Source organism: Gopherus flavomarginatus, chromosome 1 (assembly GCF_025201925.1).
Source record: "Gopherus flavomarginatus isolate rGopFla2 chromosome 1, rGopFla2.mat.asm, whole genome shotgun sequence".
In the NCBI taxonomy this organism is placed as follows: domain Eukaryota; kingdom Metazoa; phylum Chordata; order Testudines; family Testudinidae; genus Gopherus; species Gopherus flavomarginatus.
Window position 1 is genome coordinate 204,670,798 of NC_066617.1, and position 12,886 is coordinate 204,683,683.

General features: G+C 40.5%; 2 protein-coding genes across 2 annotated transcripts; both read right to left on the minus strand.

Annotated features, from left to right (window-relative positions):
• Positions 1-264: 264 nt before the first annotated feature.
• LOC127043262 (claudin-14-like) lies at positions 265-966 on the minus strand. Its single transcript, XM_050937205.1, has one exon. It carries the CDS (start codon positions 964-966, stop codon positions 265-267), a length of 702 nt encoding a protein of 233 aa, XP_050793162.1.
• On the minus strand, positions 265-975 carry LOC127037681 (claudin-14-like). Its single transcript, XM_050929698.1, has one exon. The coding sequence runs from the start codon at positions 973-975 to the stop codon at positions 265-267; it is 711 nt and encodes a 236-aa protein (XP_050785655.1).
• Between the last annotated feature and the right edge of the window lie 11,911 nt (positions 976-12,886).

The following is a 12,886-nucleotide window of genomic DNA, read 5'->3' on the forward strand; positions in this document are numbered from 1 at the left end:
ACTTTTAATCAGAACTGACCACATCCACGGCTTAAGGTTGTTGATATCACATAGGGAGAAATCTGCAGCCTCTATAATACTACACATTTCTTTCTTTCTTTCTTTCTTTCAGTTTCAAAGCAAACAATTTCATGTTGTTTCTTTGCATAAATAATGGTAAACTTTGTATCAAAACTCTCATAAATTATGTGTTCTTTAGCTTAGTTTTATGTCATACACCTCCATTACAGAGCAGTTCTGACTCACAGGTGAATCTTGAGAAACTCACACATAGTCATTTAATCTGTAGCCACTTCGTGAAGCAGATGTCAGAGAAGAAGCATGGTTCCCCTTGTAGGCAGTTGGTGGTCTATATGAGGGAGCAGCTCTTGTTGTGCTCTTTGGTTGTGGCTGGTAAGGTATGTTGTTCTCAGCACTCTGGCATGATGTACACAGTAGAGCTCCACCAAGTATAGTCAAAGATGCAGAGAAAAAACCGAGGTAAAGAGCTTGCCCTATCTCATACTTCATCCCGTTGGGAAGCATGGGATTGTAAAAATCTGTAACCACATCATTAGTAGTCCAAGAAACAGGAACCAGGCATATGAGACCAGCTAGGATGAAAAAGATTCCACCAGAGACAGCGAGAGAACTTTTGGCAGAGACCCCTTTGACACATCGAGTGCAATGCATGCCAATAACAGACACCACACATGCCAGTGTGGAAATAACACAGGAAATCACCATCATGGCACGAGCTGCTTGAAGGTCCCGAGGCAGTGCAAGCTGAGACCGATGGACCTGGCACTGGTAGATGCCAGTGCTATGCCAGACACACTCCATCCAGAGCCCTTTCATGTATGCCACAGCTGTTATAATATTGGTGCCTACATGTGCCGTCCTCCACCAGTGAGGCAGAATAGTAGCAATTAAGGTTCCAATTAGACCAAAGAGACTTAGTAAGAAGCCCAGTAACTGAACAGCCATGCTTGCCATGTTAATGTTGGTCCTAATTATTCCCTTTAATAATGTATCTCTGGTTGGCTTCCTTCTGAAAACACAAGCCTTTCCTGGGAGATATGCAACAGTTTTACTCTGACACCTTCTGGACTCCTAATAAAAGGTAATTGAGGAAAAAGAAGTTAAATATTACCTAAATGCATTATTTCTCTAACCAGTAAGATGCATTTCAAGGGCAATTAGCATAATTATGGCAGTTAATGATATTTTGTGGAAGCGGTGGGAAAGTAAGCTTCCCTCTTCACTTATGTAAACAGGCTTCCATGGCCTGTTGGTAAAAAAATTGCAGCAAATTATGAAATTGAAAAAATATTTTAAAATAAAATATTCTTCTTCCCAAAAGACTCCTCAGAGAAACATGACTTCCTTTCTAAAGTAGAAAATTAACAAGTGTTAACAATTGGATTTATAAAGCAGACATCTGAAAGCTACTTTACATGATGAAAACATTCCCAAAAGCTCGTAGCAGGACTACAAAAACAATAAGGGTATATTTGCTCAAACTAGAGAGCAGAGAGAGTGATTTAAAATCTGTGGAAGAGGATAACAAGTATTAGATTAAAGTTTCCTTCCCTATCCTAGTTGCCAGTATTTCTTGAGGTTTTATTTTAATAAAGCAACTCAAAAATGAATAACTTTCATTAGTCCCTACGGAGACTAAGTTTATTACTTCAGTTTGTGGGCTACATGACAGCATGTTAAACCAGATGTGCATCACTGCATCTTCTGAGGATCAGTGCCTCGCTGTTTCAGAAGAATATCTCATAACAAATTCTAACATAAAAAGCCCTTGCAAGAAATAGGAACTCTTCCTCCTGTATAAATCGTAGTTACAGTTATCTATACTAGATTGCTGCCTTGTAAAATCAATCTCATCTGTGGGGGCAAAATCTTTCTGTGTTAATATATAAAGTACTCATGCATCAAAGTCCAGCTAGGAACTCAGAAACAGAAGCAAATTTACATCCCAGTCCTGCAAAGATTTACAGGCGAGTCTCATCTAAGGTGGGGGTTCCATTCCGTGGTTAGTGCGTAAAGCGAAAACCATGTATAGTCAAAATTACATTGAGTTGAATGGCGGGCGGAATCACCCACACTACAGAAACAGTATTTAAATTGTTATTTTTCTCTTTTTTTGTTTGTTTTTGCTGACCATGTAAAGCTGAAATCGCGCACATTAAATGCACGTAAGATGCAACAGACCTGTATGCACCGGCTGAACTCGTATTTAAAAATAAGAATGTGTGTAAGTATTTGGGGGACTGGGCCTTAAAGGGTACATGCACAGAAAAAAATGATGGGTCAGACTAGTTACCAAAGTATACAGGACTCTGAAGACTCTTTGGTATAAAGGAATAACCGTGCTTTAATGTGGTTTTTGTTGTCACGGCAGAGCTCTGGGAGAAAACTCTCCCAGCATTCTAAAAAACCCACCTCCTTGAGGAGTGTAGCTCCCAGCGCTGGTGCACTGTCTACACTGGTCCTTTACAGTGCTGAAACTTGCTGCACTCGGGGCAGGGGAGGTGTTTCTGAGAAAGTTGCAGCGCTGTAAATTGGCAGTGTAGACAAGCCCAGAGAGTCAAAAAGTCAGTGCTGATTTGCACCCCATCCACTCAAACAAAAAGTGGGGTTAAGTGGTTTAGGGAAGCACAAAGGTTGCAACAATGAAGAATGAGACAAGGTGGATGAGGTCTGGGTTGAAGAAGAGCACTGTGGAGACCTCTCTTTCACCAACAGAAGTTGGTCCAATAAAAGATACTACTTCACCTGTGCTATCTCTCTCATATCCTGGGATCGACACAGCAACAACAACACTGCAAACAACAATGAAGATGGTGAGATAAACTCACTGTTATACATGTTAGTTCTTTTTTTTTAATTTTTAGTTTATATATTAATCCATAGATGTAGAGTGGGAATAAAGGTGATATTAATTGACATCAGTGGAAAGTTAACTGGCAAATTTAGCTTGATGGTTTGAATATAAAAGCAAAACCAAAGAAGAGCAAAACAAAAAAAAAAAGCCTTGTTTTTGCTTGACTACTTTTAGGAAGTGTTTTACTGTTTGTAACTTCTGTTATGGCTGTATGACCTTTCAGCTCCACTGTGCCTATTTTTTAAATGACAATGGACTGTTTTATGTTGTAGCTGAGTAATCTTCTTGATTTACAGATAATGATAAAAGTCGCAACATTTTGTTTAGAAACTCCCCTCAGCATTGTTCCTGCTGAATGTTTCTGCATCTCGCTACATGATGTCAGGTGGGATCATGCCACAGATTTCTTTCTGTCTGTCACAGTTGACTGGACGTAATGTGCCATAACAGGATATAATCCAGGGTAAAGCAGAGCATGTAGCAAGTCATAGGAACAAACAGAAATCTCCAGTAATACAAAATACAGCTTGTTCATGCAAGAAAAACTTAAATGCCGTATTTCTAATTTTTCTTTCTGTGCAATATTCTATTATTTCTATCCATTTATTTTTTTTCTATAATGCTTATTGTAGTACCTGAGAATTCCATCTACATTAAATAATTTATCTTCAGAACACCCCTATGGGGTCAGGAAGTGTTGTTATCTCCATTTTTAGATGGAGGATTGAGGTACAAAGGGGCTAAGTGACTTACCCAAGGACACACAGGCAGTCCGTGGCAGAGCTGGAAATGGAGCTCAGGTCTTCACCATCCTTCAGTCTCAGTTTCACTGTTGTCCAGTTTCTCCCTTGACCCCATTTGGTATTGTTTACCTATGCATGTATAAAGGTTGAACCCCTGATTATAAACCATCTAATTAATCAATGAACACATTATAGCTGTATATTGAGCACCATTTGCAAGTCCCCTTTAGATTACTTCAGGATGTTTGCAAAAGGTTTTCAAGGTCAGGCATTAGGCTTTGCAGTTAATCCCAAAGAGAACGGGATATAAAAGTTAAATGTGATTTACACCATTAGTCACAGGAAATGGACTTCCAGATTTAATGGAGGTCAAAATACTAAGGCTTGGCAGCAGCTATTTTTAGAAATCATTAAGGTGTTATTTTTAAACCTTAGCTCTTAAAGTCTTTTTAATTTAGGAAACTGGCCTTAATTAGCCCCACTTGCTTGACGTCATGTTTTCCACGTTCTGTGTTTAGCTGCGGCCAGCTGCTACTAGTGTTAAGTAATGCTTAACTACTGTGGAACAACTTTGCATCTCTAATTAATTATGGCAAAAAATAACTGTAAATTAACCCATTTTATCTCAAAGAACATCAATCATTTTGTTAAAATACCTTAACCTACGACTATAGGCTAGTAGAGTAGTTAGTAGTTCATAGAGTACCCTATGAACATGGCCATCAGCAGTAGAGCTGAGTCCTGTTGTGAATGGCTGAATGAATAGTGCAGTCAATGAATTGCAGATGGGCCCATGCTACCTGCTAGACTGCATAGGTGAAGCCATCCATTCTACACTGATCTTGGTTCTCATCATTTTAAGAAAATGCAAATGAGATGTAGACTTAACAGGCCAGAGAAGCAATCCAACCTGTGAAGAAAGCTCATTTTAGTTGGCACCGTTGTTTTGTGGTATTTCATTAAGTGATATGGTTCCATAACTCCAGGCAGGCCTTCCACTGCGGCCCAGAATTAAACATGGTGAGGGAGAAGCAGGATAGCCTGCACAGCATTCAGGTTGAGTTTTCACAACTCAGCCCATCCACAAACCAAAAGGTTGTAAAAAATAATGTGAAAATCTGTGAAGAGCAGCTGTGAAAAATGTGTTTTCTATGCCAGCTCATACCATCTTTTTTTAATAAGTAAAATGGTAGGAAAGACAGCTTTTCCATATAACCTTTTATGTTGTCTAATACCTGTGTGGTACAGGAATAGCTAGATTGCACTCACTATACATAGGATACATCTTTTGATTTGTATCTCCTCTATCATACTACAGCTGTATTAGTTTTGGGAGACCTGTTTCCAAAATAAGCTCCAATTAAGCAGTAGAAACCAATGTTTCTTATCTGGGTATTTACCCAGAATGAAAAGACAGATGCAGGCTTCAATGATGTCTCTTTCATTGTTTCTCACTTTACTATTTCTCTATCCCTATCAATCTCATCCTTTCATGGCTGTTCTTTTACAAGTGCTTTCGACAGATGCAGGCTTCACTGATGTCTCTTTCATTGTTTCTCACTTTGCTATTTCTCTATCCCTATCAATCTCATCCTTTCATGGCTGTTCTTTTACAAGTGCTTTCTCCAGACCCATAAAATGCCCCATTCTTATGCTGACTGTAACTGCAGTGATTCTCATCCCTCTTTTCTTCTGCTGCTCTTGATAAAGTTCTGCCAATGGAATTTTAATCCAATAATTCCTTTCTCTCCCTCTACATCCTTACCTAACTCAGTTTTCATGTCAACCCCTCAAATTCCTCTTAACTTCTCTTAATAACACTGAAAAGCTGATAAAATAACAGTAGGGCTCAGGTTATTTTGTCTTTTGTTGTTTTTCACTTCTCACGAGTAAACTAAAAGACCACATTCAAATGTGTGCTCATGAAAGTGAAATGCTGAAAATTCTTGCCAGAGTAAGGACATAGTGATGCCAACCAGAATGCAAATCAGTGTTCACCAATCCTGATCTATAACACAACAACCCTATTATTTCTGGGCCTCTGTGAGCAATGATGCTAAAGTTTGTGTTGGGGGTTTTGTTTTTTATTTGGGCAAATATCCATTAGTATGTAGGATCAAAACCATGAAATTATTGCATTCCATTTGTGCCTTCTGTTGGAATATGAACTCAGGACTTCACAAGTGTATTAACCCACTGCTCCATATTGTGTCTCTTTATTTCCTTGTGTGTCTCTAAAAATTAATTGATTTTCCTCTTCATTACTATCTAGCAAAGGCTAAATAAACTATGTATAATCTTCTTTCCTTTTGTACTCTATATACATTAAAGTTAAATAATTAGAAACACAGTATGATATGTAAAGGTGAATTTATTTTATAACTGGTATCACTTCTTTCTCTCACTTCTTCTCAGTAGAGGTCCAGGACTTGATGCTAGTCAGATCTGAGATGCATTGGCAGGACTGTATGAGGAAGCTTGCACAAAGTCTAACAGCAGAAGGTCCATTTCACTGATATTTTGTTCTGGTCTACATAGATTATTATACCACTCTCATCATCATACTGTTTTAGCACCTTCCAGTAATTCATAACGTGACATGAATAATATCAGTTACATAGGATATTCACCTCTTAATTTCATGTGCAACAAATTCCCTGTATAGAGTACTCCAGCATCCCTCGATTATCTGCTTTTTACCTCAATGCTAAAGGTTTGAATTGCAAGGAATTTCCCTCCAGTGGACAAGAAGAGGGTTGAATACAGCTACTTCTGTAGCCTGTCAGTGCTGCTGTATGCACACACCATGAGGATACTAAACAAAAGGGATCCTCCTTGTCAGGGCCAGCTCCAGGTTTTTTGCTGCCCCAAGGAAGGAAAAAAAAGAAAAGACGGAGTGCCGCTGCCAAAGCAAAGAAAAAAAAGCCGGAGTGCCACCGCCAAAGCAAAAAAACAACAACATTAAAATTAAAAAAGAAAATGGAGTGCAGCCCCTTGAAAAGTGCCTAGAGCGAGCCCTGCTTCTCGTCCCCTGCCTTGCACCTTGTGCAGTGACTTAGACCACTGCAGTTCAAGCACTCAGTAACGGGAGTAAGTCTCTGCCATACTGATTTGGTAACATTTTCTACCCACTTTGTACTCACTTTGCACATGTGTGACTATCTACAGTATTTCAAGTTGCAACACAGTAGAGAATCAGGAGCAATGTACTCCCTTTTCTAGGCCCCAGTTCAGCAGGCTACTTCAGCATGTGTTAACAGTAAGCATGTAAATAGTCCCACATGATGTGAATAGGACTACTCAGATGCTTAAAGTTAGGCTTGTGCTTAAGGGCTTGTCTATACTTGAAATGGTACAGTGGCACAGCTGTAGCCCTTCAATGTAGTCCTTGCCTATGCCAATGGCAGGGATTCTCTCTGGTGTAGGTAAATCCACCTCCCTGAGAGGTGGTACCTAGGTCCGTGAAAGAATTCATCTGTCAACCTAGTGCTGTCTACACCCGGGGGGGTTAGGTCCGTTTAACTATGTCACTCAGGGGAGTGGATTTTTCACACCCCTAAGTGATGTAGCTGGGTCGAGCTAACTTTTTAGTGTAGACCAGGCCTGAGTACTGGCTGAATCAGGGCCTTAGGGTCTGAACATATAATGTCTTTGTATGAGCAGAGTAAGGGACCACATTCCTAAATGTTGATCTCCTATGTTTCAGGCAGTGGCGGATTAGCCACTGGGGCAATGGGGCCTGTGCCCAGGGGCCCCGGTCAATTAGGGGGCCCCAGAAAAATGGGCACCCTGAGCCGGTTCACGTGCCTGCCTGGCGCTCCTGCCAGGAGTGGAGTCAGGGCACGGGGGCTTGCCCCATTCCACCCGCCCAGCACTCCTGCCACGGAATGGGGGAAGTACCCACTCCCTAGTAGAAGAACCAGGCCGGTGGGGGAATCCCGCACACCCACACCCCACTCTTCAGCAGGAGCTTCGGGTAGTGGGGCAGGGCAGGGAAAGCCCCTGTGCCCAACCCCATTTCCCCAGCAGGAGTGCAGGGAGGAGAGGGGCCCCCACTTGCTCTGGCCCAGGGCCCCTGCTTGCTCTGGCTCAGGGCCTCATAAAAGCTTAATCCACCTCTTGTTTCAGGTCACCATCATGCATTTGGTTGCTTGCCCTTTTTACAATATTGTTAAGGGGAGAAATGGAAATGAACTTTGGTGTGTGTGTGTGTGTGTGTGTGTGTGTGTGTGTGTGTGTGTGTGTGTGTGTGTGTGTGTGTGTGTGTGTGTGTGTGTGTGTGTGTGTGTTGGGGGTGGAATGCTGACTTATAAGGCATAAAGCAAACTTCTAGTCTTTTTTTTTTATTAAGAAAAGATTAGGAGATCAATATAAATTTGAAAGACACTTTGTGTCCAACTCTGATCTTTCACCCACTCTCCTCTCCAGAGTAAAAGTCCTAAAGCCAATGCTGACATTGAGTACTTTAACACTGCTGCTGCACTGACAAATGCCTGACAAGAACATTAACTCCAGTTCAGAATGAAGAAACTATCCAGAATACATCAATATTCATTGTATTCTTATACATGTAGTGTAGCCTTGTTACAAACACCTACTTGATTTTTTTGTGAATTTGTTCTTTCATATATCTGTTTTGGCTACCAATATGGTTACCTGTCAATTATACTTGTGTTCGAATAACAGTGGTAACTCTTGAATTTCATTTTTTGCCACATAGACTGATTATATGTAATCTGCAAAACAAATTCTGTAGACTTTGAAATGCTCTTGGATGGGTTCCATATTTTTCCATCATAGAAATATCTGAGGTTAACTTTTTTAAAATGACATAAAAACATCCTCTGTCTACTCCCCCACTTTAAATAAAGCAGTCTGCTTTGACATAAATAAGATAAGTGACGGATACCACTGGAAAATGCATAAGGAAAAAGGATCAGTGACCAGGACTGCAAAAGGAATGAAACATTTTGAATGGTGCTGTATGGAAACACGAAAAAGGGACACCCAAAAGACTACATTTTCAAACCTTGGCACCTAGGCCAAAATTTTTACAAGTAACTAGTGTTCCAAGTCTCAGATTTTGGGAGTGTGATGCTGGCAGGCCAGGTGCCAGCCCATTTCAAAGTCCCCATATCTCAACTGGACACAGGCAGTTACATAGCTGGAATCTGACTGGCTCACTTGTGCATTAATATTGATAAAGTAGGTACTAGAATTATAAGAAAGTATTTAGACTCTGCTGAATGCTTGTGAGCTGTCCGTGCATTAATCTGACTTGTAATATCTGCGCACCATATGGTAATGTAATATTTGAACGGGTATATTGTGAATGTATACTTCGCTATACAGGAGAGGGGCATGAATTGGTGTTGAAGTCCCCTGCTGAAAGAGAAGACCCATTGATACCAGACAGGCTATGGGTGGATCTTGCAACTGAAAACTCTCTGCATCTGGGTTGAGGAATTCTCAACAACAGGACTGAAGACTCTTATTGTTCTGCTCTCCTCCCTGTGAAAATGGGTCTGCAAGAGGACTCCTCCCATCACCTGAGTTTGCAGCTCAAAGCACATGGCAGGAGGGGACCACGCAGAAAGGAACTAAGGATCCCTATTCTGCTCAGGGAAGGGGAACAAGGTGTTTCTAGGCATAAGCAAGAGATCACTAGCTGCTTAGCCTGGGTTAGCACTAAAAGACAAATAGAACTTGCTGATTATAGAAGCCTATATTACCTTTTGAAACCTAAAACTATAACTCATTCATGTGATTATGTGTGCTTGCTTTAACTATGTAAATAACACTTTAATTTCCTTTTCCTATTTAATATGTCTTCATATAATTCACTGGAGGATTGACTCCAAGCATTGTTTCTAGTTGGAGACCTAAAGCGCGATTGACATGGGGTAAGTGACTGGGCCTTTGGGATTAGGAGTACCCTGAACATTGCTGTGATTCCTGAGGTAAGAGTCCATCTGTCACAGAGATATGCTCACTTGAGTGTCAAGACAGACTGGAATACCCAAGGGGACTGTCTGCGAATTTGTGTTTAGGATGTTGATATGCCTATGGCGTTTGCACATGGTGCAATTGGTTAGTGAAATCTGAGTGTAGAACTCACAACCAATTTGGGGTTTGTGCCCTGATTTTTAACAGTCTACCCTGAGGTTGGTACTCATGCTCTTGCATCACTGTTGGGAGTGTCACAAGGTACTAACTTGAGATACCTTAAAATGCTCAGCATCCACCCTTGAAAATCAGATCCCTTTTAAGGTGCCACAATTTGGATATTGAAAAAATGAGACATTTAAAATCACTGGTCACTTTTGTAAATTTAGGCCATAGGTTTCACCTGCAAGATTTGTGCACAGAAAAATCATATTAACCTAAACAGATAAATGCCTGCAGAAAGAAGCATTTCTATATGCAGTTATCTGTGTGGCACATACACATAGAGCCCTTTGCACAAGCAAACTGTAGGGCTTTTCCACTCAAATATTGATGAATACAGTCAAGGTGACCAGTGTTGAGTGTCAACACCCATAATATACGATAGAGACACGAGTGAGTAGAATATGAGGAATAATGTTTTTAAAGGACTCACTTCATGCCCTGAGGTGCTTTATTCCTTCCTTCAGATTTTATAATATTAATGTCTTAAAAAGAGCGTTATATTCTATTAAGGCTCGTAACCATAATATCTAAGGGCCTTTCAATAGTACATGAAGAAACATGACTACACATCTGTCATCTGTTGTTTGTTCTCTCATCTTCTCCCACAGGGGAGAAGTGTGTGCAGTGGAGTGTCTTGTTTTGGAAAGATGTTTTGTTATTTTTGTGGTTGTTTTAATATACACATTGCTTGGTATTTATGTTAGAGAAGGCCAGGATAAAGAAATGCTCCTTTCACTTGCAGCAGAAGGATGTGAGGTTTGATGGCCCTTAGTTCCTGTGGGAGTTCATTCCATAGTCTGACTGGTTCCTGAGAAAGCTCTGTCTCCTTCACAGATGATATCCTGGATACAACAAAAATGGGTGTGTACCTGGTGTTGACTGTGACCTTGCAAAAATCTGTGAGTGTTACTGTGCAACCTTAGTTTGGCCCCTTTGTGCATAGGCATTTTCGTGCAGCCTGTGTAAGGATTCCTGCCTCATTCAGTACACAGGATGAACAATGTTCAGAGAGTGAATCAGGGTTGTATAGTGAAATAGCCTGATGTCTGTTGGATCCATGCCTCATTTGTTGCAGAAGTTGAAAGATGTGTAGGGAATGAGGCAGGGGACTGCAGGAAAAGAAAGGATGGTGGTGTGATTGGGGCAGTTGAATGCAACCCTGGAGAATTCAATTCTAGAAATACCTGCCTCTGCCAGAGAGTTCCTATGTGATATTGGGCAAGTCACATAAACCAAAATTTTTACAGGTGACCACTGTCTGTTCCTCATATGCAGGAGTGTTGAGGATTCACAGTTGCAACTAAGGTCAATAGAAAAACTTTTCTGGCCATATAAAATATGGTGAAATGCTAAGAACTCTGAAAAATCAGGCCCTAGGTTTCGCAGGTTGGACACCAAAAATTAGTTGACTCTTTAAACAATTTTGGCCTTATCCTCTGTGCCTCAGTTCTCCATATGTGAACTGGGGATAATTTTAAGGCTGTTTTGAAGATAAATTCATCAATGTTTGTGAAGCACTAAGCTATTACAAAGAGAATAAAATGGAAATGGCCAGGAGGAAATTTAAAAAACAACAAGCCTTGTGGCTTTGGATGGTGTGAAGTAAACAATGAATGTGCGCACTGAATGATGAAGATAAAAAGACACTGTCCAACCTGTGCACTGAATAAGCCAGCAGTTCTGTGGAAAAAATAATATGTGATCATGTAATTAAAGAATGCATTAATGCATATGCACAAGGGGGCCAAACTAAGATTGCACAGGCATCCTTAATGTAGAGTATTTTTTTGCTTTTGAGTGCTTGACTTTGCAAATGTAACATTACTTTAACATGTTTTTAATGTAATATATTAAAATATTAAATGAAATGATAAACTGAGGGCTCAGTTTGCATTTGGGACCCAACTTGCAGCATAGGATGGTGTAGAGCTGGGCCAGCCCAACAGGAGCTTCTGGAAGCATTGTGCCTCAGGCAATCATAATGCCTCACCCCTGCTTCATCCTTATACAGAATGCAGTATATGGTCCCCCTCATATTCCTGAGTCGGGCCAGTTCTGCTCCTCCTTGCCCCTGCCCCTAGCCATAATGCAAACCATAGTTCATTCTGACTCTGGGGAGCTCAAGGGCCACATTGTACCTGACGTCTCTGCAGGCGTACACATAGAAGGAGTGTAAGTTCTCTGTGGTAGGCCTAGGCATCCTCATACCTTTAATGTAAAATACATAAAGAAAGAAAAGCAATGTAATAAAAGATCATTTCAGAATTGATTTCAATTACAATACAGAACACACAGTGCACAGTGCTCACTTTGTTATTTTTATTACAAATATTTGCACTGTAAAAATGACAAACAAAAGAAACAGTATTTTTCAATTCACCTCATACAAGTATTGTAGTGCAACCTCTTTATCGTGGAAAATAAAAAGTACATGCATCCATGCCGATGACTCTCATTTAAAAGAAATGCATTAATTAAATTTGTGCCTGAACTCCTTGGGGGAGAATTGTATGTCTCCTGCTCTATTTTACCCACATTCTGCCACATATTTCATGTTATAGCAGTCTCGGATGATGACCCAGCACATGTTGTTCATTTTAAGAAGACTTTTACTGCAGATTTGACAAAAACACAAAGAAGATACCAATGTGAAATTTTTAAAGATAGCTACAGCACTCAACCCAAGATCTAAGAATCTGAAGTGTCTTCCAAAATCTGAGAGGGATGACGCATGGGGCATGTTTTCAGCAGTCTTAAAAGAGCAGTACTCTGATGCAGAAACTACAGAACCCTATCCACCAAAAAAGAATATCAGTCTTCTGTGGTGGCATCTGACTTAGATGAAGGTGCATCAGTCTGCACTGCTTTGGATAGTTATCAAGCAGAACCCATCATCAGCATGGAAGAATGTCCTCTGGAATGGTGGCCGAAGCATGAAGGGGCACATGAATCTTTAGCATATTTGACACATAAATATCTTGCAAAGCTTCATCGGCTACAGAAGTGCCATGCAAATACCTTGTTTTCACAGTCAGGTGACACTAAATAAGAAACGGGCAGCAGCATCTCCCGTAAATGTAAACAAACTTGTTTGTCT

Coding starts and splice junctions, on each gene's coding strand:
- LOC127037681 (XM_050929698.1), bottom strand. CDS start 975: ATGGCAAGCATGGCTGTTCAGTTACTGGGCTTCTTACTAAGTCTCTTT.
- LOC127043262 (XM_050937205.1), bottom strand. CDS start 966: ATGGCTGTTCAGTTACTGGGCTTCTTACTAAGTCTCTTTGGTCTAATT.